This window comes from Fistularia commersonii, chromosome 15 (genome assembly GCF_037954325.1).
Source record: "Fistularia commersonii isolate RoL2024-O1a breed Wild chromosome 15, RoL_Fcom_v1.0, whole genome shotgun sequence".
Lineage (NCBI taxonomy): Eukaryota > Metazoa > Chordata > Actinopteri > Syngnathiformes > Fistulariidae > Fistularia > Fistularia commersonii.
In genome coordinates, this window is record NC_141298.1 from 17,379,543 (window position 1) to 17,404,844 (window position 25,302).

The 25,302-nt window shown below is 53.1% G+C and overlaps 3 protein-coding genes across 4 annotated transcripts; 1 reads left to right on the plus strand and 2 right to left on the minus strand.

Moving 5' to 3' along the window:
* Positions 1-401: 401 nt before the first annotated feature.
* Positions 402-12,412, minus strand: c2cd2 (C2 calcium dependent domain containing 2). 2 transcript variants are annotated; one of them, XM_086161031.1, is made up of 14 exons: positions 11,633-12,412; positions 10,595-10,690; positions 9,575-9,688; positions 7,908-8,009; positions 7,616-7,732; positions 5,740-5,848; positions 4,738-4,846; positions 4,584-4,648; positions 4,397-4,512; positions 4,147-4,315; positions 3,833-4,074; positions 3,495-3,762; positions 3,317-3,344; positions 402-2,756 (listed from the first exon to the last, which is right to left on the minus strand). In XM_086161031.1, the coding sequence occupies exons 1-14, from the start codon at positions 11,921-11,923 to the stop codon at positions 2,672-2,674; spliced, it is 1,911 nt and encodes a 636-aa protein (XP_086017157.1). In that variant the 5' UTR covers positions 11,924-12,412; the 3' UTR covers positions 402-2,671. The 2 variants fall into 2 exon arrangements, with proteins under 2 accessions (XP_086017157.1, XP_086017156.1); XM_086161030.1 differs by lacking the exon at positions 3,317-3,344.
* An 87-nt stretch (positions 12,413-12,499) lies between these two features.
* On the plus strand, positions 12,500-15,759 carry atg101 (autophagy related 101). Its single transcript, XM_086161033.1, has 2 exons — positions 12,500-13,230; positions 13,302-15,759. The coding sequence occupies exons 1-2, from the start codon at positions 12,979-12,981 to the stop codon at positions 13,704-13,706; spliced, it is 657 nt and encodes a 218-aa protein (XP_086017159.1). The 5' UTR covers positions 12,500-12,978; the 3' UTR covers positions 13,707-15,759.
* Positions 14,487-24,029, minus strand: zbtb21 (zinc finger and BTB domain containing 21). Its single transcript, XM_086161029.1, has 2 exons — positions 23,916-24,029; positions 14,487-20,186 (listed from the first exon to the last, which is right to left on the minus strand). The coding sequence occupies exons 1-2, from the start codon at positions 24,025-24,027 to the stop codon at positions 17,113-17,115; spliced, it is 3,186 nt and encodes a 1,061-aa protein (XP_086017155.1). The 5' UTR covers positions 24,028-24,029; the 3' UTR covers positions 14,487-17,112.
* Positions 24,030-25,302: the final 1,273 nt, after the last annotated feature.

The window sequence follows — 25,302 nt, forward strand, 5'->3', positions numbered from 1 at the left end:
AACCCATGGTGGTCTGGATTTGGAGTCACACTCAAAATGAAAGTGTAAAAACACACCGAAGGCTGAGCCAACGTTGATGTAATGCCCTTCAAACAAGTCAAAATGAATCGGTGTCGCTTCCTCAGTGGAAACTTTTGATTTCACGCAAGCGGGATTGACTTCTGTGAGTTACAGTGTGTTGTTGGAGTGTTCCCTTTATTTTTTCGTGCAGTATATATCTGCGGAGGTTCTCTGTCGTCCAGGTCGTGGTCAAAATCTTCTCTTTGTGGTCACTTGACTTGATTTTCTTGGATTGAAGTTTCAACCCCGTCATCCCACAGGCTTCTTCAGTTCTTGAAAATAGAGATAAAATACACATGGATTCTCCTGGCACACAAAGAAAAAACTCATTACACCTAAGAAACCTTCGAAGCTGTTTATTTCTTTGACATATTTTGCGCTTTGGTCCTGAGTCAGACAGGACGAGACCCTTTTCACAGTCCTGTGAATGATCTGGATTAGAAGTGACGGGAAATGCTAACGTTGTAATATGTCGAGGGAGTTGAGCTGCAAATCGGTTTTAAATCGGCGTTCTCCGGCCACCGCCGACGAGTCTGGAGGCTCGTTTCGACCCGTTTCGAAAGCGATATTAGTGATTTGCATGGACAGGTTGAGGTCTACCTGTCGCGACACGCTTCTACGTCACATATTTGACTCCAACTCAAGACGTGAAGCTGCAGAGACTTGCGCCGTTCTCACAATATCTGGAGCCGAGCCGCTGTGCCGCTGAGAATTCTAGATGTTTATTGAATATAGCCCGACCAAATAGACGCATTCACAGATGTTGCAGTCACTTCCCTCTATTTTAATTTGACCTTTGTATATTTTTATCTCTTATATTTATAGACGTGGGATCCGCTGTAGGTTGCTATGCTAGCCCTTGTTCCCTCCAATTGCCCCTCGGGGACAAATAAAGTTTCTCCGATTCTGAGAAAACCCCACTATATTCCCGGTGCTGGTACGCAAACGCGACATATATCAGATCGCGTGCCGCACAAAGGCTTTTCTGACACGCGTGGGTTTCCCGGGGCGGTAACGCAAAGTATTCAAAGCGGCGACACGACCCCAGTTGTCCAATCAATATTTATTGCTGGATATGAAATAACTCAATATTTTCGTTAGTCGCGATCCCTGCAAGGGGGGGGAAGTCTGACCGTCTGCAGCAGACGGAGGGAGGAAACACAGAGAAGCCTTTTATTTTAATAGCGTCCGTCCCTCTTGTTAACCTCGATGGAGGTTTCAATGTGTGTGTGTGGAGGCGAGAATCCGTAGCATGAAGAAAACAGTAGTTCAACGCCGTTTGCAAGAACATCTCCGATACGAGCTGCTTATTAAAAAAAAAAAAAAATTACAATCATTAGCTGGATTTTTTTTTTTCTTTCTTTAAAGAGTGTTCACGCTTTAACTTTCTTAATTCAGGTGTTCAAAGCTACATTTAAGGGGGATGAAATGCAGCGCTGCGAAGCAGAAGGGCTTTCATTAGTATGGCTGAGTGTGACGGCGCAGTCCCTGGATCGGAGATTCCCTTTTGACACGTGGACAAACCCTGATCAGAACAGTAGTGTGCAGGAGAGGAGCCCCAGGAAGACCCGCCGCGGAAGCTGCGTATCCTTTAAAACCTCAGCAAAGAAGTAGTAAACATAAAATAAAAAAAAAAATAAAATAAAATCCTCACACGCCGCTTGACTTCCACGTCGGCTACAATGTCGCTGCTTTTCCGGAGGTTTCTTCTGTTTATTTGTTTTCGTCGTAATGCCGTCGGCGCCGGGAGTCGTGACCCGTGGCCTCGCCCCGCTCCGCCTCGCCTCTGCTGGAACCCACTTACAAAGTTTAAATGAAAAAAAAAAACATAAACTAAATGGATGTAAATCCCACATTTTCATAGCATTAGTGTCGAGTAGTCGTGTTCCCGCCTCCCGCGTTCACTGGCCGCTCGGCGAAGAAGAAGAAGAAGAAAACCGTCTCCCTTTTCTCTGAACTCCGAGGTGCGAGGACTGTGCAAATCATACAAACGCCGCTCTCGTCTTGGTCTTTGGGGATCCGTCTACCGTTCACAGCCGGGGTCGGGGGGTCGGGGTCGGGTCACGGCCCCGTCGGTCCCTTTAGTCCGTTACAAGGCCACAAAAGAGCTTTAGGTTTTCAAAACGTTGCATAAAATCAAATAAAAAGGAAACGTGGAAAAAAAATATTCTCTTGCGAAATGCCATGAATCCACGGCACGGTCGTCGTCGTCCTCCTCCTCCTCCTCCTCCTCCTCCTCCTCCCGGCGGAGGGCCGATTGTTTTATTTGGTTTCCGAACCGGCCCGGGCTGTTAAAAAGCAGACTCGTCTTTCTTTTCTTTTTTTTTTTTGCTCGTTTGCTCCGGGTTCCGGTTTGCACAGCAAGCGGCGGCGTGGGGAGGGCAGGGGAGGGGAGGGGGGGGGGGGGGGGGTCGCCAGTGCAGGTTCGAGGTGAACACGATGCCGGGGGTGAGGTGGAGTCGGTGGGGTCGGGGGTCACGCCTGCGGCTCCCCCGTGGAGGTAGAGCCGTTGGCTTTGCTCTTGTTCTTACTCTTGCGGTTGAGCATCCGGCTGAGCGTGGCGGTGCGACTGGCTCGCTCCACGGCGGCCGGGGACTCCAGGTACACCAGGTCATTGTGGGACTGGCTCATCCCCGGGTCTTTGCGCTGGTGGCGGCGGCGGAAGAACAGCTTGGCGCTCTTCTGCAGGAAGCTTCCTGCGGGGAGAGGCGGAGGTTAAGTTCACGTGAAGCGAGATTCCCGTCGCCTCTGCAGACGTTCGCCGGCGTATCCGGGGTTCGGTGACGTCTGTGGCGTCGGCCTGCCGGGAATGAGTTGAGGAGGGGGAGGGGGTTCCTTTGTCCCGGCCGTCCGGAAGACAAAGGAGGTCAAAGGAGAGCGCGCTCGGGTGAAGATTACCAGCGGGCCGGATCGGTTAACGGACTCGACCCCCTTCTGCTGACGGATTCCCTTCCTCATGTCCCGGTGCGCCGATTCCATCGAGATTCCCCCGCCGCTCCGACGCAACCGTCATTCAGACCCGCGGGGGGTTTGGAGCCTCCGAGAGCCACGGTTAGTTAACGATGATAAGTAGCGAGCGACCGGAGACGAGATAGCGGATGTTAGATCTGCGCACGTGGAGGGTAAATGCGCCACATCAACACAAAGCGGTTTCGTACGAAGCAAACCTACGCTACGCTAACGCTAGCTGCACGGTGACGCTGCGGGGAGGGGGATCTTCTAATCTACGCCACAGACACGCTAAGAGGTGACTTACTGGTCCGGACGCCGAGCACTGCGCTCCTCTGAGTCGGCAGTGAGGACGGATCGAAAAGGACGGGGGGGCAGAGAGAGAGAAGAACACGAGATGACGTCACCGAGGGGCGGCGGAACGCCACGGCGCCGCCTTTCGGGGGTTCTTCCTTTCCCGCCGGCGCGGCGCCGCGCGGACTCACCTCGGCTCTTCTTGCAGCTGGCCTCCGACACGCACATGGACAGCGAGGTGTGATTCAGCTCCTCCCCCGCCGGGCTCTCCCAGTCCTCTGGGGGCCGGCCGACCCCGCCGGGGCCTTCGTGGGGCTCCGAGGCGTTCGGGGGGCTGCTGGTCCCCGATATGATGGCCGTGGTCACGTCTTGGGTGGAGCTGCCCTCCGACATGGAGGCGTCCATCGCGGCGGCGTAGTCGGCCATCAGCGCCAGCTCGTCGTCCTGGGACACCGGCGTCTGGGGAGAAGTTCGGGAAAGTCACGCACGAGCGCCGCCGGAACCCCCGGCGCCGCCGGCTCCTCCTTACCTTGGCGATGCCGGAGATGATGATGGTGCTCTTCTTCACCGGGGACTTGAGCTTCTGCTTGGCCGACTGGTGCAGCTGCCGGATGGCGGCCTCGGCCACCGGGTCGGCGCCGTTGAGCATCAGCAGCTCCGTGTCCGAGGAGGACAGCGCCTTGCTGACCGTGGCGCCCAGCATGGACGCCTGCTCCGACACGCGGCGCTCCGACAGCTTGGGCTTGCTGGACGCCGCTTTCTGGGAGGAATCTGCGGACGGCAACGTCGGCGGAGTCAGCGGCGATACGAACGCCGCTCCCGGATACCGCCCGGCGTCCGTACCTATGCTGAGCGAGGACGGGAGCGCGCGGCCGGGCTTGCTCTTCACCGCCGTGATGGTGGTGACCACCGTGCCGCAGGGCATGACCGTCCGGTCCATCTCCACCCTCTTGGCGGAGGCCGGCGTCGGCGGCTGCCAGGACCTCACCTCGCTGGGCTCCAGGTAGGTAAACTGAGGAGCAGAGTTGGCCTCAGCGGACGGGCGCGGACGTGAACGTCTGACGTCCGGCGGTTACCGTGCCGACGGGCTCACATCAGTAGTTAGTGATCCCGTCACGACGTCTTTGGCGGAGAGTGCAAACGTTTGCGGTCCTCTGGGCTGCTTCTTCACCAGGTCGAAAGGCACCGACACCTCGCCGAGCAGGGAATCTGAAGACACGGGAGGGACGTTTACGGATCACGCCGGCTTGAACGGCAATGGGTTTCCTTCAAAGTCCTACCTTCTAGAGGCCGTCCGTCATTAATCAGCTGGATATTCAGAACTTTGGATCGTCCATTCAACTCACTGGAGGGGCGAACAAGAGGTACCGTCAAGGATTATTAGACCTCCATAACGTGGACGGGTGCTTGAAGGACAGGGCGGATCAAACCCACAAGATGAATGGCTGGTCCCACGCGGGGACGCTCGTGTTCTTCACCGCAGAAGTGCTGAACCTCTGCGGAGGGTCGTCCAGCTGCAGCACGCACAGAGGATTCACGCCGCCTGCGGGAGAGAGCACGACAGTCACAAACAAAACACGCGGGGAGAACATCGGAGAAGGTCTCGACTCGCCAGACCGGCGGACCGCGCCGTTCGCAAACTTGTCCCGCCGCTGATAAATAACACCATGTGCCGTTGCGAGATAGCGTCGGGCTTCCGCCGCGTCCACTTCCTGGCTGTCACCGAGCCAGAAGACCTGGTGACCAGAAGCTGGAGGAGGACGCCGGACATTTAGAACATGACCCAACGCGGCTTCTGCCAAATCCTTGTGTGAAGAGGCGATAACGTCGCGACCTTGTTCCTGCGCAGCTGCCTCACACACACACACACACACACACACACACAACCCTCCCGACGCCACTGGACCAGATTCTCTTATTCCCAGAAACTTGAAAATGAGAAGGTAGAAGAAAGAGTCATGAATGGACGCCTGTTTGTTTGTTTCCGTCCCGTCTCGGGTGCGGCAGCCGGCCACCGGCAACCCGCTAATTTAGCATTTCTGTGGAATTCAAAAAAGAAAAAAAAAAAAAAGGAGGCAAATGTCAACAGACGTCAGACGAGGTTCGGGCTGTTGACATTTTACGGTCACATTCCTGCACGGGGGGATTTTTCCTCCCAGTAAAAGAGCCGGTTTATGAGGTGCACTTAAATCAAACTAATGCAGTTTAATCCTGACAGAACCCCCGCCTTCCCGAGGGTCGGAGGACTGTTTTCCTTAGGCGGGTCTCGCCGCCGCCATCAAAACTTGTTTACCGCGGAGCCTCGGAGCTTCTCGAGCCGTGGCGGCGTTTGAGAAGGTCAGAGGCGAGGAGGAGGAGGAGGGTCGGCTCCCGCCTCGCGAAAAACCCGACGGGATTTCAGAGCCTTTTTAAGACGTCCAGGACGGAGCAACCCACCTGCGGCATCTTCCTCCGCACCCACTGCCGCCCGGATATTCTTCACCAGAAGCTTCCAGTCATGGGCTCGGGGGGGCTTGGGGGGCGAAACCACTTGGCTGAGGGCCTCCTAGGACACACACACACACACACACACACACACACACACAAGGGGGGGGGGGGGGCATGTGAGCTGATCATCTGCAACAAACTGAAACTACCAGGTTGAGAACATGGTGATCAAAGCGAAACTTAAGATATAGGTGAGGAAATCAGCTCAGCGCACACACACACACACACACGAGGGGGCGTTTTTCACGCCTGCACTTGTTGCTGCCGCCGCCGCTCCTCTCGAGACTGTCTGACCTTTCAGTGTGAAAGGAGCTCTGAGGCGCCGGCGAATCAGAGTGAAACTGCGAGCGGTGGCGCTCGGCCGGTGCGGAATCGGGGCTTTTATCGTTTACTTTTTTTCCATTTCGACTCCCGCAGGAATATTCCAAACATGTGCATAGTCATATGCTAACATGCTAATAGCCCATTAGCCCAAAATGAAAATAAGAGTCAACCACCTGCTGCTTTCACTTTCAGCCCGATTGAGAAATCTATCCGCCTCGGGGGGAAAATATGATAACTTTCTTTCTCTGCGGCTTTTACGCGAAACGCATCGCGATTTTCCCCAGCCTGCCGTCGTAGCCGACGCGAGGGACGGCTGACGGCGGGGGATTTCCCCTGAGGAGGGAAAGCGAAATCCAGAAGAGGAAAGGTAGACTTGTGAGCCTCCGGAGGGACTTTCAGCCGCCCGAAACCCGGCGCGCCTCGTGGTCGTTTCCAGGAAGCCGGGCTTCCTGCCACTTCCTGCACACCGAGGTGACTCTGCTGGCGTGACCTCTGGCTGACCTCTGCCTCCTCCAGCAACAACCTTTAATTGCTTCCTCATCAATAAATGAGAGGCGGCTGTGTGTGTGTGTGTGTGTGTGTGTTACTTTAAGTGCTCAGGAGCAGAGAAAAGCACGATATGAATGCCGTCCATCAACTATCGAGTACTTGTAAACTGTTCACAGCGCGAACAGTCACTATCAAAAAGGAGCACTTTAAAATAATACCGTAGTTTGCGGACGATAAGGCGCGATATCAACAAATGGGTCTATTTTATAAGGAGCGCGATAAAACGTACGGTATGTAAAGCAAAACAAAACAATCAGTGTAGCCGATCTTTCCTCATCTTGCTTTTTTCCCTGGGAAACTTTTCTTCACTCGGCGCCGTTGATCCGCTTGCGTCCCATTGATTCATTCATGTTCCGCTCTATTCCCGTCGTCCGCTGCGTGAATGACGTCGTACACACAAATGTACAGTAACATTCTGTTGAAGCGAAGCACGTAGCGCTCTTACAAAAAGTGGCGGAGGTAAGCGTACTGTTCTCTGATTAGTTTATGGTTGCTAGCGTTAGCGGACACCTGAGGTTAGCATGAGGTTGGAACAACGTTGTATTCCAGGTTAGTTATTAATTAATTGGTAATCTGAAGATGCGACCCATATTCAACCACTTGATAAGACGTCAGCGCGTCAGGCGTCAACGGTCCGACAATCGAGCGGAGCGGCTTTATCGCTTCCCGAAGTTGCACAAAATCATTTTGTACCACACAGACTTAATGGAGCACGAGAATTCCGACATAACGCACCACTCCGATTGGTTTTGTGGCGAGACGGATTCCGATCCAAGACGGCGATGCGTAAGGCGCGCGGCTGATTTTTGAGAAAACGTCAAAGATTTCAAGCGCGCCTCATCGTGCGGAAATAACGATTCATTGATTCATTCCTGTGGTTGAATGGAGTTATTTGGTGCGTGGAACAAGAACCCCGGAGAAGAAAGACCTCCCGGCCGTGCGTGGAGCTCACCTTGACCTCGCCGGCCTGAGCGGGCCGGCAGCTCAGCGACACGGAGGGACGCGCCGCGCACAACAGCCGCCTCAGCTGCTTCTTCACTGCTGCCGCAAGGTGAGCGCCGGCGTTGTCCTGGGGTGAGAGAGGGAGGTCCACATTTAATTTTGGTTAAAACCAAAGCGTTCCCCCACTCTCCTGGCTGGTTGTGAAACACCCGTATCTCCCTTCTCCCGGCTCATTTTTGGACGACGTGATAATTAACTTCTTGTACGTTTTGTCCGATTTGGGAGAACCGGCCCGGACTTGCCTGGGTGGAGCCGGGGTTCACCTGCAGCTCGGCCTCCTCCAGGTGAGACAGTCCCCAGCTCACCTGGACCTCCTCCTCCGCCTCCCGCATCTGCAGGTCCACCTGGGGGACGCGACGGAGAGGCGGTGAACGGCGTCGGGCGAACGGGCGCTTTTCTGTGATTAATTCAGCATCAATCAGATCAGCCACATTTCCTCTTGAGATAATCCTACTTTTGACTTTCCTCTGAAATGAGGAACAAATGACTGTGACAGCAACACACACACACACCCCTCATCATCCTGAAAAACAGGAAAGGGGTTCTCCGAGGTGCGCTCGGGCCGAGAGAGGAAGCGAAAGAGAGAGAAGAGAAAGAGAAAACAGACTGGTCATCCTGTCCCAGCACGCCCGGAATCCTGTGTCGGACCCGACAGCCGCCTCTGCGATGCCAAACAAAGGCCTCGTCACATCGCGATGAGGATGCAGAAAAATCCAGAAGAAAAGGACGGGCCGCGGGTCGGGTCCAGAAGAACCGGCCTTTATTTTTCCCTTCCATACAAGCACCTCTGTCGGAGGTCAAAAAATAAAAAGACAATGAACACTTGTGTTTTCCCCTTTATATTTACGTGTATTGTCGTCTCCTCTTACCCCCACACAGCCTTTCCCGATAACTGTGTGTTTGTACTGTTTCATTTGTCTCTCACTTGTAAAGCGTCTTTGAGTATCATGAAAAGCGCGATAGAAAACCTATGTATTATTATTATTCTGACGGCGGGAGTATTTTCTCAGGAATCACCTGACCGCCTGTGGATTCGGCGCCTGGCACCGTGTGCCGGCCCGCAATTGAAGCGAAGCGCTTTCGGAGACGTCCGTAAAAAGAAAAAAAAAAAAAAAAAAAAAAAAAAAAAACCCCGGCCGGCGTGTCACAAGGGTGTCATCACATGCCGCGGGGTCATGTGGCGCGGCGGCATGTCGCCCTCTGGAGCCCTTATTCAGCTGTCTTGGCCCCGCTTCAGTTTCCCGGCCGCGGGCCGCCGTCGCTCGGCCCTCGGCTGAAAGCGAACGGCCGGAGCCAAAGACAGACGGGAGGGGGCGTCATCCACGCTCGGGCGCCAACAGAGAACCAAAACACAACACCGCCAGCGCTAATCCTCGCTTTGCCGCCCGTCACCGCGGGCTGTATTTATGGCACGACCAGCTCAAGAGCGCCGAGGGTTGACAAGCACCTTATTGGTTCAAAAATAGCCTTTAATACACATGGGTTAGCTTGCATACGGCTTTGCATTAGGACACCGGGGAAGATTTGAGAGGGGCCAGGAGTCTAACGCCATTCAATTTCCTTGCTTTGCAAATACAAGGAAAAAAAGGTGAAATCGTTTCCAGGTCGAGGGAAAAAAAAAAAAAAAAAAATCTTCATCAGGTGGCGCCGCAGCCTCTGGGATCTCATCGGGCCGAAGGGGACCGGGAAACAAAAGTGGGCCGGCTTTAGCGGGAACGCGGCCGACAGCCGTTCTAATGAAGCCTTGGGGACGTTTGCCAAGTCCAGAAAAGACACCTCGACCGCGTAATCCAGCCAATCGTGTTCACGGAGATCTCCAATTAAAGCGAAACGGTGATTCGAAATGACGTACCTCTGTTTTTATAGCGCCTTCCGATTAAAGGGGCCGACGTAGAAGGGGGGCGTTTACCTGCAGCTGCAGCGGAGATATGCAGACGGTATATTTGTGGGCCGGAGACGTGGCCGTCGAGGCGGCGGCCACGGAGAACCGGAGCTTCTCCCCGACCACCGTGCAGCCGGCGGCCTGTGGGAGGGATGACGAGGGAGCCGTTAATGTGAATCCCCCGAGAAGACGTTCAAAATCAGCCTGTTTAACGGGAAGGTATTTATTGCGGATTTCATTGCCGCAGGTGTGTGTTTGTGTGTGCGTTCAGAACAGTATTAGATCGCTGAGAAGGGAAACCTCAGTCTAAACATAGGTGCTGATGGAACTCCTTCTGAGCTTTACAGCTATGTAAGCTTCTTACACACACACATACACACCCACACGGTGCAGTGTGTGGGTAAAAATAAGCCCGTGTTCATTAAATTCCCCACTCTGCCGGTGGAGCACCTGGCATTCTGGTCCACGCGGCGGCGGTGACAAAGGAAAGGCTGAGCTTGCACAAAGGAAAGGCAGAGCAGGCCGGCGACACAACGGGCTGTTTGTCCCCATGTGACCCCGCTAAAAAAACAAAAATAAAAGCCCTCCAGTGGCTGTTTGTTTTTCGGTCACAGTCCGCCGCGCGTCGGGACGTTCTCTCCGAAAAATCCCGCGCGGTCCGGGCGCATCACGGGATTATGAATCCCGGGTTCGGACGAGCTCGGGTTGCGATAGCTCCCGGATTGTGTGTTTTTGGGTTTCGTCGAGTTGAATTCGCGAGGCCGGTCGGCGCGGGGAAACGTCTGAATGTGCCACGGCTGGCGAAGGCAGAGCGAAGGATGAGTCAGTGGGCGGCCGCTGCAGCGCCGGTCAGACATTAGCTGCTTCTCTGCAGAATTAGGGGTGGGGAGATCGATTTAAGGCCCCGGCTGTGTCAATGAGGATATGAGAGATCTGCGTCTCCTGGGAGAACACCGATGAGACAGCAGGCCGCACGTTTCCTCCACAAACCAAATCAATTCCAGTTACATACAAAAGAAGGGAAGGCTTCCCGGCTGGCGGACGCACCTTCTTCCCGTTGGACTTCTTGAAGCGGGACACCCGACTGACGGCGAGCTCCGGGGCCTCCACGTCGTCCTCCTCGAACGTCAGGAGAAGAGGACTCTGGTGGGAGAGCAGGGCGGAAACAACCGCTCGTGAAAATATGGACGGGCGAAATGCAAAGAGTATTGGATCGACGTCACCCGCGTGACGAGCTTTTTATTCCGCGTAAAGCAGCCGCCGTTGAAGGGTGTTATTTCATCTCAGCTGTCCGATCCACGTCACCTGTCAATCTTTCTTTTACCTACAGGGCTTTTGTGGCGCATCGCAGGTAAACTGCCTTGACCTCCGGGATGGAGGTCCTGCGCCCGGGGCCTCGCTGCCTGACCGGGCAGCATCAAAACACACAGATTGCATTGTGAAAAACATCCAATTACACCGGTAACACTTAGCTCACTGATCTGATTGGACCTGGAGGTGACCTGAAACGTACCTGATGCCGCTAAGTTAAGCGGACACAGAAAATCACATGATTTATGGACGACCTGCACGAGAGGCCGGAGTTTTGGTTTCAAAAAGGAAGCTGGAAATTGATGAGTTCGTACCGGAATCCCTCCTTAAAACTTCCGCCTTGCATTAAATGATGAACGCAATGGGTATCAATCAGATCACCTGGAGCTCAGCAGGAAAATCCCCGCAGTTTATCCGTCATAACACACCGTGAAACAGTCTGCTGACACCCACGGCCCACCCTGTGATGCACCGTTCTGCTACAAAGCAAATAATGAATTGTGCATTTGTGAGCAAAAGGAGGAAGCGTGGAATAAGTCACTCTGATCTTTTTTTTTTCTTGACGTGTGTAAGGAGGAATAAACAGAAAGTAAGATCTGAGGGGATTTCTTTCCTCGGTTAAGTCAGGATAGAGCCTTGCATCTCTGTCAAAGGCCTGGACTGAGTAGTTGCAGTGTGTTTCTGCAAAGCAAAGGTTGCATTTTTGTGATTTTTCTGCAGAAATCACCTGTCCCTGCGGAGGGTGGTGGGGGGACCGGCTTTCGTGAAACTCACCCCGCACTTCCCCGACTCGTCATTGAGAGCCCCGCACCAGGCTCCCCGCCACCGCCTCCTCCAGCTGCCGAGCGACAGCGCCCATCCCAGCAGAGCCGCGGCTTCCTCCGCCGCCGCACCGTCATCGTCCACCTCCTCCGTCCGCCGCGGCGGCCCAGCGGACTTCTGCTGGAAATACTGCACGAAATACAGGACGAGGGTGACCAGCGACGCGGCGAACAGGGTGACCATGCACAGCCACTGCGGATCCTGCAGACCGAAGTACGAGCCGGAACTTCCAGGGTCGGACATCCTTCGCCGAGTGAAAGCGCTTGACTTCTAGGGCTCCGGGGGAAACTCGGGCATCCTGCGAGACAACGGGGGTTCGGCGACAGCGGTGACCCGGCTGGTCTCGACCCACCAAAACAAACCGACCCCCGGCGCTCCGTAAACCGCCATGTAAAACACCCGGGAGTTGGCGAGCTCGTCCCCCCCCGGCTAGGAGCTCCTCCGGCGGCTAAAGGCGCCCGACCGCCGCCGCTCCCTCATCCCGCCCGCACTCAATGACTCCGCTAGCTTACTTTAGCTAATATTCCGTCAAGTATCACTGTTAGCCGCGGGGGTGCCAAAGTTCTTCTCCTCTTCCCCCCCCCCTCCCGCGGGCAAAAAAAAGAGAGTTTAATCCAAAATCCGTGTTCGAGGAGAGAACGACAAGTTCCGGGAGGACGCGGTGGAGGTGGTGTAGGGAGCGGTGAGGGGAGTCCCGGCCGCCGGACGAGCTCCGCGGCGCGGTCCGGTTGTACGAAGTTGCCGTTTCGAATGAGATATGTGGCACAAACTGTAACTCCCAGAATGCACCGCGGCGAAAGCGAATCCGTTTATTTCCCCTCTCCTTCCGAGCCGCGAATGTATAAAACCCCTTAATAAATTTCATATACGCCATACAATTTCGATTCGTTGAATTCGGCAAATGAAAACAAACAAAAAAAAAAGTTGTTCGCTTAATCTTGCGCGAAATATTAATTTTGACCCTCGCGGCTTGCCGTAGATATTCCCACTGTCATCGTTACCATAACTTCCGGTTTCTTGTTCGTTGTAAACATTTAGCTAACGCGGTCTAGCTATGCCGTCCCCACAGTCGTCGCGCAGAAACTACACCGGGGAAAAGGCTCTCTTTGACTAGGAAAAAACACTACTATGTGTTTGATTCTACCTTAATGCACAGCGCAGCGCAATCCTGGTCCACCTACAGAGGTAATCAAAGAAGCGTCGGTTGTTTACTCGCAAGCTAACGAGACTGCGCATAGTCGCCATCATCGCCCACATTGGACTCGTCACTTGCATATTGAGATATCTGACGTTTGGCGATGAATTGTCGCTCGGAAGTGCTGGAAGTGACCGTGGAGGCGAGGCAGGTGGAGGAGGCGATGCTGTCTTTGCTGCATACCATCCTACTGCACCGCAGCACCGGGAAATTTCACTACAAGAAGGAAGGCACCTACTCCATAGGCACCGTGGGCACACTGGACATTGACTGCGACTTCATCGATTTTAGCTTCGTCAGGGTTTCCTCGGAGGAGCTGGACAGGGTGATCAGGAAGGCGGTCGCTGAATTTAAGGTTTGCACTTGCACGGGACCCTTCGGACAGAGTCCTTTGTCATCTCGTTAACATTGCTTGTTCGTCAACAGGATGCTTTGAGCAACTCCGGCAGCGACGGGATGGGCCAAATCTCCCTGGAGTTCTACCAGAAGAAGAAGTCTCGCTGGCCCTTCTCGGACGAGTGCATCCCGTGGGAGGTGTGGAGCATCAAGGTCAACGTGGTCAACCTGGCCAACGAGCAGGAGAGACAGATTTGCAGGGAGAAAGTGGGCGAGAAACTCGGCGAGAAGGTGATCAACGTGGTGGAGGTCATAAACCGACACGAGTATTTGCCAAAGATGCCCACCCAGTCTGAAGTGGACAATGTGTTTGACACCAGCCTCAAAGATGTCCAGCCCTACCTCTACAAAATCACGTACCAGATCACGGACTCGCTGGGCACCTCCGTCAGCACCACCATGAGAAGGCTGATTAAGGACACCCTGGCACTGTGAGGGCGATCGCTTCATTCGTCACCGCATCTATAGCCACGGCTGACAAAATGTGTCCCTACCTTCCGCGACGCCGCCAATGTTATCGGAGTGAAGCGGCGTCGCTGTAAGCGCCTCCGCGCGTTCACTTTTCCGGTTTTGCTTGTACCTTAAAATCTTGACTGTGTTGATTATTTCTAATATATTTTCGTCTTTCCTCCATCTTTCTAATTTATCCCGCCATCCCGCAACGCAAGTTCGACACAAATTCCATACGAGGCCGTTTCTGTAAACGAGGCCTCGCTGAACAGTACTGACGTGTATTTATTGTGCGTGACAATAAACGTTCATCATCGGCGGTGGCTCTTTCAATCGGCCGGCTCTTTTGAACGCAGCGGCTCGCTGGTGTGAGAGCGGCCTAACCTTTCAGAGAAGAAAGGGGCGATTCGGGGAACAGATTTCCTCATGCACAGGAAAACTTCCTCAACACATAATTTCATGGAAAGAGTGACCCGACACTTGAGCTGGACAGGATTTCCACTTTGCCATTTTCCAAAACTGAAGCGGGCGCTTCCTGAGCTCACTCCCTGTTTTCCAGCCGAATTTCGTCGCGGCCACCGGAGGTTTGGAACACATCCCCGATTCAAGGTCGGCGGCAGACGGGATTTTCAGAAATTCGTGACAGGATGAAAACACGGGGGCGGGCGGCTTTGTCAAAATCGTACGCGTACGACGGTCGTACGCTAACCGACGTTTGCGGCCAAAAATGTATTCTCTACTCGTCAATGAGACACAGGCACTGGGTATCATTTCAAGATTTTATTTCGATAGAACCGTTTGGGTTTTTGCTTTTTTTCATAAAACGTGTCAGGAGTTATTTCATTGAAAAACTATTGATTGAAGTATATATTTAGTAATACGCGGCCCAAATGACCTTTTACCTCACATCAGGCCAGTCCAGGGCCGACAGTACGATCGTTGAAATACTGCACATCTATTCAGTTCAGATTCGGGGTACAGGGAAGGCAAGATACAGTCAGAGAAGATTTGGCGACGTGTTTCCGAGAGAGACATAAAATCCGGGGAAATTTGCGAAAAATACCTCGAGGCCGAGACCCGGAATCGATGACCACATATTATATTATATACTCCATTGTTACTCTTTATTACAGAAATGAAGCACAAAAACTGTAGAAAAACCTAAACACAAAATAGCCGCGAGTATCCAAAAGCAACAATAATGCAAACCAATGCTGATACAAATATTTGTTATTGCAGGTCGGGCACGGGAATACTAAAAAGTTCTCTCACCTAACAAAATTGGTACAAAATTCAGAATACAAACACTTCCATGTACACATTTTCTAATTATTTCCGTGAAATGTACAGAAAGTATCTCACAAGAAATTAAGAGCACTATTATCAATACAGATCTTCTTTTTTTTTTCCCCTCGAGGGAATCCAACGCGGCACAATGCAGCTCGTGTTGCTCGTCACCGGAAAAGGGGTTCCCGCAGAGCGCACGTTGAAGTCAACGCCTTTCCAAAGGGTGGCCATCAGACTTTGTACAAAGCGAAAGCAGAAGTTTATATACTTTGACGAGAATACAATTGTGAAACAACTGGAATACAATCCAAACACAATCACTAATAAGTCTTTAGTCATCAGGAGCACGCCGTTTGCCTTCACGAGCCTCCCTGTTCTCGTGGTTCCCGCCTCCAAATGCCTGAGTCACTTCACCAGAAACTCTCTCGCGAGCTCACGTAAAATAACCCCGGAAAAAATAAATCTCGAGTTGCATAAGGCCATCGAAGCGATTCTAGAGCCGGGTCGTTTCCGTTAGCGTTCAACCGGGACCGTCTATCGAGTATTGTGTGAGCGTTGGCTAAACACCTCTCTTATCCCGTGCAGGTGTGTGTGTGTGTGTGTGTTGGGGGGGGGAGGGGGCACTGTGATCAATCAGACAAAAAGTGAGAAATACAAATCATTGTTCAAAGTGGGAAGTACAACAATCATTTTTCTTTGAACAGTACACCGCGGTATCTTTTGGATCCAAAAAAAAGTCTCCATGTGAACACGTCGCGTTAAGTTGTCGTAGCTAAAGTGATTAGCCGAGTACGTAGCGATTCCAGACACCGAGAAACCCGAGCGTGGCGTCCGCACAATGTCCCCTGTGTTTGCAGAAGGGGGAGGCTGGGGGCCGCTCGGAGATACTCTCGTAATCGATTCCTCGCGGGAAAACCTCGAAATATTCGAGATACTGACCGTGGACGGCGCGGAAGAACACGGCCTCTTTGGGGCTGAAAATATTACACTTTCATTTTCTTCTTCCTTCAATAAAGTTTGATCGATTAACGAGTGGCGCGAGTGGCGGTGTCATCAGTCAACGCGTATCCATGGAAACTTGATCGCCGAAATAAAGAAGCGTCCGATCCGACGCGCCTCGTGCAAAGGCGAAGCCGGGTGAGACCTCCGCTCCGAGAGCAACCGGAACATGGTCACTTTACGGCGGGGAATTTAAGAAAAACAAAAATCGCGACGACCCCGAGGTGAGCGCGGAATACGACTCGCTCCACTCCAAGGCGTGTCACCGATTGTGTTTTATGACAGAAAAATTGGGAATCGGTCGGAGAATCCGTCCAGACGAGGACCCTGCATGCTTCGCTGAAACTAAGAGGTACCTGAGAATGTTTGGCTTATAATATCTGATACAATTTGATGTTTTGTTTTTATTTTTCTCCTAAAAAAAAAAAAAAAAAAGGTCATTTTCAACCAGCTCACTACGGACAAAATCATAAATCCAAATGTCACGGAATATATATATTCCTCGGAGGAATGCTAAGGATACAGAAACCCGCTAGTAGTATTTCCGTCACTGGTGTTAATGAATTACAAATCCTCTGGGCACTGAAGGAACACGTGTTGGACCGAGATCTCCGCGATCACGCCGCAAGAGTCCGACTGTTATCGATGTGCAAAACGAGTAGACGGTTCACGCCGAGGGCCATCGCACCGGTGGACACCGAGAAGCAGGAATCTTTGCAAAGCACTTTTTGTCCGCCCTCGGAGAAAACAGCTCGCGTACGGCGGCCGGCGCTCCGAGCCAAACGCAACTCTGCGCTGTTTTCTCGAGACGCCGAAACCGGGCGGGAAGGCGCGGGAGGGTGGGGGGGTTAAAGCAAGAGGGTTAAAATAAGCCGGTAGCTTTTTGGGGAGGAAAATAAAGCGGTCTTCTCGCCGTCTCACCTCACTGAGGAATCTAGCACTTGATTGCACATTCACAAATACACCTCTAATGAACATGAGCACATTAACATCGGAGGCGAGCAAAAAAGCTATACATTCAAAGTCTTCCATGGTGTAGGCTGAGGTGTTGTTTTCCGATCGCAGGTACGATCACTCCGGGGAAACGGACGACCCGCTCCGACGCCTAGATGTGACCGTGGCTCTGCTCGTGGCTCCAGAGACTGAAGGCCGTCTTGAAGGTCCTGTGGCAGAGCTTGCACATGTACTGCCTCTTAAACGTCAGGGCGGAGAGCGACGGCGCGTGGTAAAAGAGTATGTCTGATTCCTGAGGACCCCCCTGAGGGTTCTCCATGCTGTTGGACCTGGACAGAGGGCTGCGGCCGCCGGGCTGCGGCTCGGGCTCGGGGGTCTTGGCCTTGACGGACGAGCCGCAGGGCTCCGGGCTGCTGGACTCCTCGGCCGTGGCCGCGGCGAGGGGGGCTGCCTGAGTGGATTTTAACACCGAGGCCTGCGGCGAGGGTCGCTCGGAGTTTTGGGGGGTCATGGGAGGGGACGGGGTCGGGGTCGCGGGGTGCCTCTCGCTCTCTTTGGCTCCGGGTTCGGTCGGGGCGGACATGTGGGACTGGAAGTGGCTCCAAAGGCGAAAGTTGGTCCTGAAGGCTTTGTTGCAGATGTGACAGATGAAGGGTTTGATATGGCATAGCAGCTCCTGGTGTCGCTCCAGGTCTTTGCGGGAGCTGAAAAGATTCCCGCATTTCTCGCACGGCCACACGCCGGGCTCCTCCGGCACGCCTTTCCCGCTCTCCACGCTCTCCCTCTCGCACACCGCCTCCTCCAGCGGCTCCTCCTTCACCACCAGCTTCCCTTGGTGGCCGGCGCTGAGGTCTTCGGGCACGTAGGACGAGGAGTCCTCCGAGTCGTACATCAGCGGGGCCGAGCCGTCGCCGTAACCCACGGCGTCTCCGGAGGTTCCCGTCGCCAGAGGCTCCTCGGCGTAGCGCCGCTCCGGCGGCATCTCGGACAGGCTTTCCTCGCCTTCTTGCTGCCTCAGGTGATTGTGGTCCTCCGCGGTCATCATATTGTTGTTGTGGACCTCCACCTGGTGGCGCCAAATGCTGAAGGAGGACTTGAAGGTCCTCATGCACTCCAGACACGTGAGCTTCTTGTACTTGCAGTGGGCCTCGTGGTCCTTCTTGACGGCGGGACTGGAGAAGCGGAGGCCACAGTACGGGCACACGGTGGCGTACCGGCAGCCCCGCTCGTGGTCGCCCTGCTCGAAGAGCGAGGACAACTTCATGTTGCAGAGTCTGCAGGCGAAAACGCCGGCTTCCACGTTCTTCTGCTGACCGATGTCGTCCCGCTCCTGGTAGAGGGCGTCCTCCTCCGCCGCGTCGCTGTCCGCCTTCTCGGCCGGATGCGTCCTCAGATGCTGCCTGTACTGAGACTGGAAGACGAAAACCTTCCCGCAGTAGGGGCAGACGAAGCTGGCTCTCGATCGCTTCTTGGACAGCGCCGGCGACTGCAGGCCCTGCTTGTTCCTCTTCAGCTTCCACAGCAGAGCTTTCTTGATTTCCCTCTCGCGCACGATATCTATCAGCTTCTTTTGAAACTTCTCGTCCAGCAGCGAGGAGCTGGAGGAGGAAGCCGGGTTCTGCACCACGCCGTGCTGGGTTTGGCAGTGCGTCCACACCTTGAAGTTCGTGTGGAAGCGCTTGTGGCAAATGTCGCAAGCGTAGGGCTTTTCGGGATTGTGATACATATTTACATGGCGGTGGAGTCCGGCGCTGGACCTGAACACCTTCAGACAGTTCCAGCATTTGAAGATCTTGTTCTGGGCCGGCTCTTCGTTGTTCTCGCGAGCGTCGCCGCCGGCCGCCTGCGTTACCATTTCCGGCACGTTCTCATCCAGCGAGACGGCGTGTTCCTTAAATATTTTGCTCTTCTTGAAGGGGTACCTCCTGTTGTCCGGCCTGTCCTTCCGCTTGCCGAAGTCGGGCCTGGAACCCGCGTCGTAGTTGGACTGCAGGTCTTTGAGACTGACGGGCAGCGAGTCCCCGACGGTGATTCGGATAATGTCCATGGGGTCGGCGAGCGGACTGCTGGGCTCGGTTTTCACGCTGACCCCCCTTTCGACCTGAGTATCCTCGTCGTACTTGCCGGGGTACTTTGACCTGAGAACCAGAGGGGACTTGGCTTTGGGGTTGCCGTTGTGAGCGGACGTTTCCGCCCCGGCCGACTTGGACGCCATCTTGACGACCGACTGTTCGTGGTTCTGCAGCTCCTTGAGCTCCAGCGTGGGCGAGAAGACCGGAACGGGGCTGTCCATGGAGAGGGATCTTCGGAGTAGGCTTTTTATCAGCGGCCCGCTCCGGTCGATGGTCTGGCTCGGCTCGCAGGTTTGACCGCGGAAGGACACTTTGGTATGATACTGGGGCTCCTGCTCCTCGCCCTCCTCTTTGATTTCCTGCTCGGAAGTGGACGGCCTGATGTGCTGCACTTCGGTCTCGCTGAAGGACACCGAGGACGTCAGCTGCGGCCGAACCGACATGATGCTCGACGGATTCCCTTTCAAGATGGTGCTGTACGGATAGGTGGACTTCCTCTCCGGCGTCCCGCCCCGCTCGCGGGACTTCCCGGCGACGGATTCCGAGCTCCCGGCCGACTCGCCGGACCCGAGTTCCGACGGGGGGCGAGCCGCCTCGCGGGGCCGGTGCGGCGGCGGCGGCGGCGGGGAGCGGGGCGGCGACCTCTCCGCGGGCTTCCTCTGATAATGCGCCGGATCGGAGGCGTCGTTCCGAACGCGGCACACGATGACGCTTCTCGTCTGGCCGTCGTTCTCGTCCCCTTCCGTGAAGGAAAGCCTTTTCCTGGACACGCAGTAGGACGCGTGCGGTCTGGCCGACACGATGTTCGTGAGGAAAGGGATCCCCAGGCTGTAGCCCAGCTCCTGGATCGCCGACAGGCTGCCTTTGTCGACAAAGAGCGAGGAGGAGTAAATGTAATTCAGGACAATCTCGAAGGCATCGGGCTCGCAGAAGTCCAGGTTCACGACTTTCAGCGAGTCGGCGTCCATCCGCGTGAACAGGGACTGGAAATATTCACTGCTGGCGGCCAGGACGCTCCTGTGGGCCTGGTACCGCTGGTCCGCCACCACCAGGACGACGTCGCACATCTGGCCCCGCAGGCGCTGCTCGTTGAGCAGCCCCAGCATGGAGAGGGCGTGGGAAGCATTGCTGTAATGTACGAGGCTCTCCATGGCTGAAAGACAAGAGGGTGAGATTTCAATGCACAGAGCAACGGGCGCCACGTGCACACATAATGCATCTTCGAGGACTTCCCAGCGCAGGTATTTGCTCTCTCGCCTAGCCTTTTAGTGATCACCGCTTCAAAAAGCTGTCCAATACCACCACGCTGGGCTTTAATTTTATTTTTTTCAAAGAAACCTGCCGCGGTTGGACTTTAATTTTTGAAAACTCACTCAAAACGTCTTGTTGCTAATATCATAAGACCCCCGCTTACATCTTGATTTCCCCTACCTGGTCACATCCATCATTTATCAGAAACCTTTTGCCAATGATGACCAAAATAGGATCGATAGGATTGACTTCAGCTCAGGAGTTTTCCGAGCCGTCCTTCAGTAGATGTTTAGCTTTGTGCGAGCGGGATGAGCGTTTGACACCGACATGGCCGCCGCTGTCCGTGAAGTGGCGTTTAAAGACAGCGCGACGCGTTGCTAGCTAGCCCAGAGAAAATCATGGAAATATAAGAGCGAGGTGTGCATGCGTGTGTGTGTGTGTGTGTGTGTGTGTGTGTGTGTGTGTGTGTGCATCGTGGACTCGTCCGTGAAGAGACGGAGAAGACAGTGAGATACTTTCAGCTCCAGACTGATCCCATCACGATGCATGGATTTATATATTTTTACATACCTTTAACTATATTTTTCTTACTCTCTTTTGATATTTACTGTTCTTTTTATTTTCCTTGTTCTAATTTGTTATTTTTGTAGAGTTTTATTCTGATTCTTCCCCACTTGACTCTGTAGCAGGAGCTGCTCCCAACAAACAGTGGTTTTACCCCTGGGGGATCAATAAAGTAATCTGATTCTGATTCTGATTCCGATACGATGACGGAGAGCATCGTCTGTGAGAAGGCGGGAACGTGGACGGACGAGGCGTTCAAAGCCGGTCGAGGACGGTTTGATGGTTCTAGAAAAAGGAGCGGCTTCATTCTGCCCATGAACAAATGATAAGTGTAGTAAAGTTACATTTAGCAGCACATTGTAGCATTCGCTGTGCAGCCAGGAAGTTAAGGTGAGAGCAACAAATGTCTCCACGGCCGTCTTTGTCCGACCTTCAAGGTTAATACACTGAATTAAAACCCCCTTTCTTCACATTCTCTTGGATTATATATGATTATTTGCTATATATAAAGTGCATTTTTCTTATTTAAAAACACGCAACAAAACCGAGGGTTCTGACATGGATCAATAGCGTTTCTATTCATTTTAATGGCAAAATTAAATTCAATAGACAAGCAAATTGAACTCCGAGCTCCGTCACAGGACCTATTCTGCTTCTGAGTCAAGGTTTTACTGTCTGTTCTGGCCATGACACACAACTTCTCTGCAAGCATCTGAAATATCTTTCCTTCGAGTCATTGGCTAATACTACTAAAGCTATAAACCATGGGAATGTTAATGTAATTCTTCTATTTTGGGATGAGATGTATTACTCAGCCACTATGTTTTACGCCGGCACCTGTTTACGAGGACGCCGATCATCGCTTGAGGGGTAGCAGTGTATTCTCCTTATTTGCTCCGAATGACACACACACACACACACACACACACAAAGAGCGAGTTCCCTGGCAAGACGTCACGTCAGCAGTCAAAAAAAAAAAGAAAAACCAGCAGGAAACGCATCTCCGTCGGGGTCACCGTGACAACCGCCGGGGCAGGATGTTTAAAAGGGTTTGTATTTGAAGAGGAGGGGGGCTTTTCAGGACGCGGTCCCACATCAAAATGTGGAAAAACGTATTTCCTGGCGCGCTCTGAGTGAAGACCGGCTTCCGCTTTGTCATCGCTTTCTGCTGAAATGAGGCGGGAAGGGAAGTGTTTACATGAAAACACCATTCTGTACGAAGGTACACTCAAACACGACGAGGAAATCAGCGGCGTTCAGGAGACCTCACTGGAGGTCTGCACTTTTCCTGCAAACCTGGACGCCGGACTCAGCTTTCAAGCGTGCCTCCAGGCGGGGAGGGGAAAGAGGGCACAAACAACTCGGCATTTAACACTTTCTCTCAAATTATGTTAAAGCTGTGGCTAACGGGTAGCTCGTCGGTGCGGAACCGAACGCTTCAGACGCTCCTTTGTGGAGCGTCTCACAACTCTGACCGGCCTGAGGTGCATCTGTGCCACCACAACCTCACTCCAGCACCCATTCACACGTGTCATGCCATAACTGTTGTGTATTTTATCTTGTTGGTCTCAGCCCATGCTTGTTTTTGTTTTGCATTACTATTATCACCCTGCTTATGTTCCTATGTTTTGGTTGTCTACTTTCACCCTCCTCCTTTCGGTTGTCCATTCTTATCCTTAATGTTGTTGTTACTCCCTCCGTTGTCTATTTATTTAAGGATGTCTATTGCTATTTTCTAAGTTTCTTCTAATAGTCTCTCTATTTATATCCATCCATCCATCCATCTTCTGCCGCTTATCCTGCACTCAGGGATGCTGGAACCTATCCCAGCTGTCATCGAGCGAGAGGCGGGGTACACCCTGGACTGGTCGCCAGTCAATCGCAAGGCCACATATACAGACAGACAAACATACATTCAATTTTCCAATTAACTTGCATGAGAGGAAACCATAGAACTGGAGGAAACCCACGCAGACAAGGGGAGAACATGCAAACTCCATCGGGCTGTGAGGCTGAAGCGCTAACCACTGCTCCACCGCACCGTGCCGCCTCTCTATTCATATTTATATTCACATTTAATGACACTAAAACTGCTAACGCCGCTGTGACTAAAGAATTTACCCTATGGGGGATCAATAAAATGTATCTTATCTTACACACACACACACACACACACACACACACACACACACACACACACACACACACACACACACACACGGCCACCCTTATCCGAAGTGTGATTTTGCTCACTTCCAGTTAACTTGGAAATGAAAACAGGAATCCACGTCTGTCTCTGAAGTGTGTGTGTGCGTATATGTGTATGTGTGTGTGTATGTGCGTATATGTGTGTATGTGTGTGTGTGTGTTCCACAGTGTCAGTCAAAACATATAGCAGGTTTTATGTGGCAAGAAAGCATGCTTCATTCATTCATTCATTCATTCATTCATGTGGATCCGGTCTTCACGCGTTGTTTGAGACGAAATCCCGCGAGGTTTCGTCCATGAGATCATCGCTGAGACGTGGCGCAGTCCCTCATGACAAACAACTTCCCCACCACAGTGTCAGCGTCGCGGCTCTTCCGTTTCTTCATTCCGCTAGTAGGGGGGGGGTCGGACGGTAAAAAAAAAAAAGAACAAGTCTCGGGGTGTCGGAATGCCTAAAACCCGACCGAAGGAGGAGGAAAAGAACGAGGGGAGGGAGTTGAGCGCCTTTTTAATTGACGGTGACGGCGGAGGAAGACGGCGGAAGGTTATCACGTCCACACCTGGCGGACTAGCTCCCCCTCCACCCCGACACACACTCCCCCCTCGTGTGTGTGTGTGTGTGTGTGTGTGTATGTGTGTTTAGCTTCCCCCGAATTACACAAACACACACACACACGCCGGAAAACAGGTTGGAGCCGGTCGGGTTTCACGGCACAATCCCCCGCCGCTCGAGTTACGTCAGGGGGGGAAAATGGTTTCCCCCCCAAACATGCCGCCAAGTAACCCCCCCCCCCCCTCACCCCCGGGGAGGGAGAGGGTGACGGGGGTGCTGTCCGTAAGCTAACTCGGCTTCACTTACCCTGCCGGCTCCGGCTGCGGGCTCTCCTCCACACGGCCGCGTCTCTAATTCGGCGTTGTGCGGGGTTTCTGCGCACTGGTCGTGATTCCATCCATCTTGAATTTGACGTCATCCCACACCAGGGATGAGGTCATCGCAGGGAGCGCTCGTCACGTGCGCCGCGTTCTGATTGGCCGCCGGGAGCCGGGAGGGGGCGGGGCCAGCCGAGGAGGGCCAACATGGCGGCCGATTTAAAGGGACAGGCCTTGTTTTTCATTCAGACCGTGTTGTGTTGTTTTCCGCCGCGGTTCTCATGACAACTGAGGAAGAGGAGCTGAGGTTTTCAGTCCTCGCCTGTAATTTCCATGTGCGCTGCACCGTGGTTTGTGCACGGTGAGTGTGCTTTACCATAAACTGTCACCGGGCGAACTTGTTTTTGCCCAGGGACACCCAAAGTGCCTGCTTTTTCTCTCACCAGCTGCGACAACATGTGGCTGATGTTGTTTTCACCTTTCACCCCGTGCATGTGTGTGTGTGTGCACATGCACAGACATGGTAAAACACAATCCCCATACCCAGCTCCCTGCGCAGGTCACCTGAAATGGAGCTTCCAGCACTGGAAGCCACATTTGGACCATCCCAGCACATTAGCCCTCGGCCAGCAGAACAATTACTTTATTCTCATGTCACTTCCAGCTCACAAAGTCACGGCAGCGACGCGCACAACAAACCGCAACACAAAAACACATGCCACCCGTGTCTCGGCTTTGACGCCGCGCAGGTAGATTTAAGGTAATCGCTCTCCGCGGGGTCCACTGGTCTGCAGAGGCCGTATTTCCTGATTGAAAATAATAAATCAATCCATGCATCCTGTGTAATGACCCCTGGACACCTTTTCTTGTCTGTCCTTTCTCGTGCTGTAGTTGTAAAGAAGATAATAACAGACTTTAACACCCCCTCTCTCAGTCCCCTTAAAGACAAAGCGCTTCTCGTCTTCCTTCACATTTTAACCGCGCCGGCGCCAAAAGGAGACGACACGTTCTCTCAGTGCCGAACCCAGAAATGTTTGTTTTCCATTCATTTTCACCCATACATCATCGCATTCTCTTGGCTGGATGCTAAAACATATCATGCTCACCATTCAAGCTACCTATATTGCCCATAAATGAATATTTAATGTCTTTAATTCTGAGCCTATATCCAGACTGTTGTGCTTACTTAGTCTTTTTAATTATTGATATTTGTGCCTCCACAGGAAATCCATCATTTGGATTGTTTTCTTTTTGTTGTTGTTGTTGTTTGTTTTTTTCCAGGCGACGCTTCACACGTTTCCCATTCCCATCCAGTCTGTGCCACACCGGAGGATGTGGAGACACACATCCCAGGCTCTGGTAACATGTTTGCGTCG

Coding starts and splice junctions, on each gene's coding strand:
- atg101 (XM_086161033.1), top strand. CDS start 12,979: ATGAATTGTCGCTCGGAAGTGCTGGAAGTGACCGTGGAGGCGAGGCAG. Junction 13,231..13,301: donor AGGCGGTCGCTGAATTTAAG/GTTTGCACTTGC, acceptor GTTCGTCAACAG/GATGCTTTGAGCAACTCCGG.
- zbtb21 (XM_086161029.1), bottom strand. CDS start 24,027: ATGACGTCAAATTCAAGATGGATGGAATCACGACCAGTGCGCAGAAAC. Junction 20,187..23,915: donor CCGCAGCCGGAGCCGGCAGG/GTAAGTGAAGCC, acceptor CTTGTCTTTCAG/CCATGGAGAGCCTCGTACAT.
- c2cd2 (XM_086161030.1), bottom strand. CDS start 11,923: ATGTCCGACCCTGGAAGTTCCGGCTCGTACTTCGGTCTGCAGGATCCG. Junction 4,847..5,739: donor TGCGGAGGAAGATGCCGCAG/GTGGGTTGCTCC, acceptor TCTCTCCCGCAG/GCGGCGTGAATCCTCTGTGC. Junction 4,316..4,396: donor CGGGATCACTAACTACTGAT/GTGAGCCCGTCG, acceptor TCTGCTCCTCAG/TTTACCTACCTGGAGCCCAG.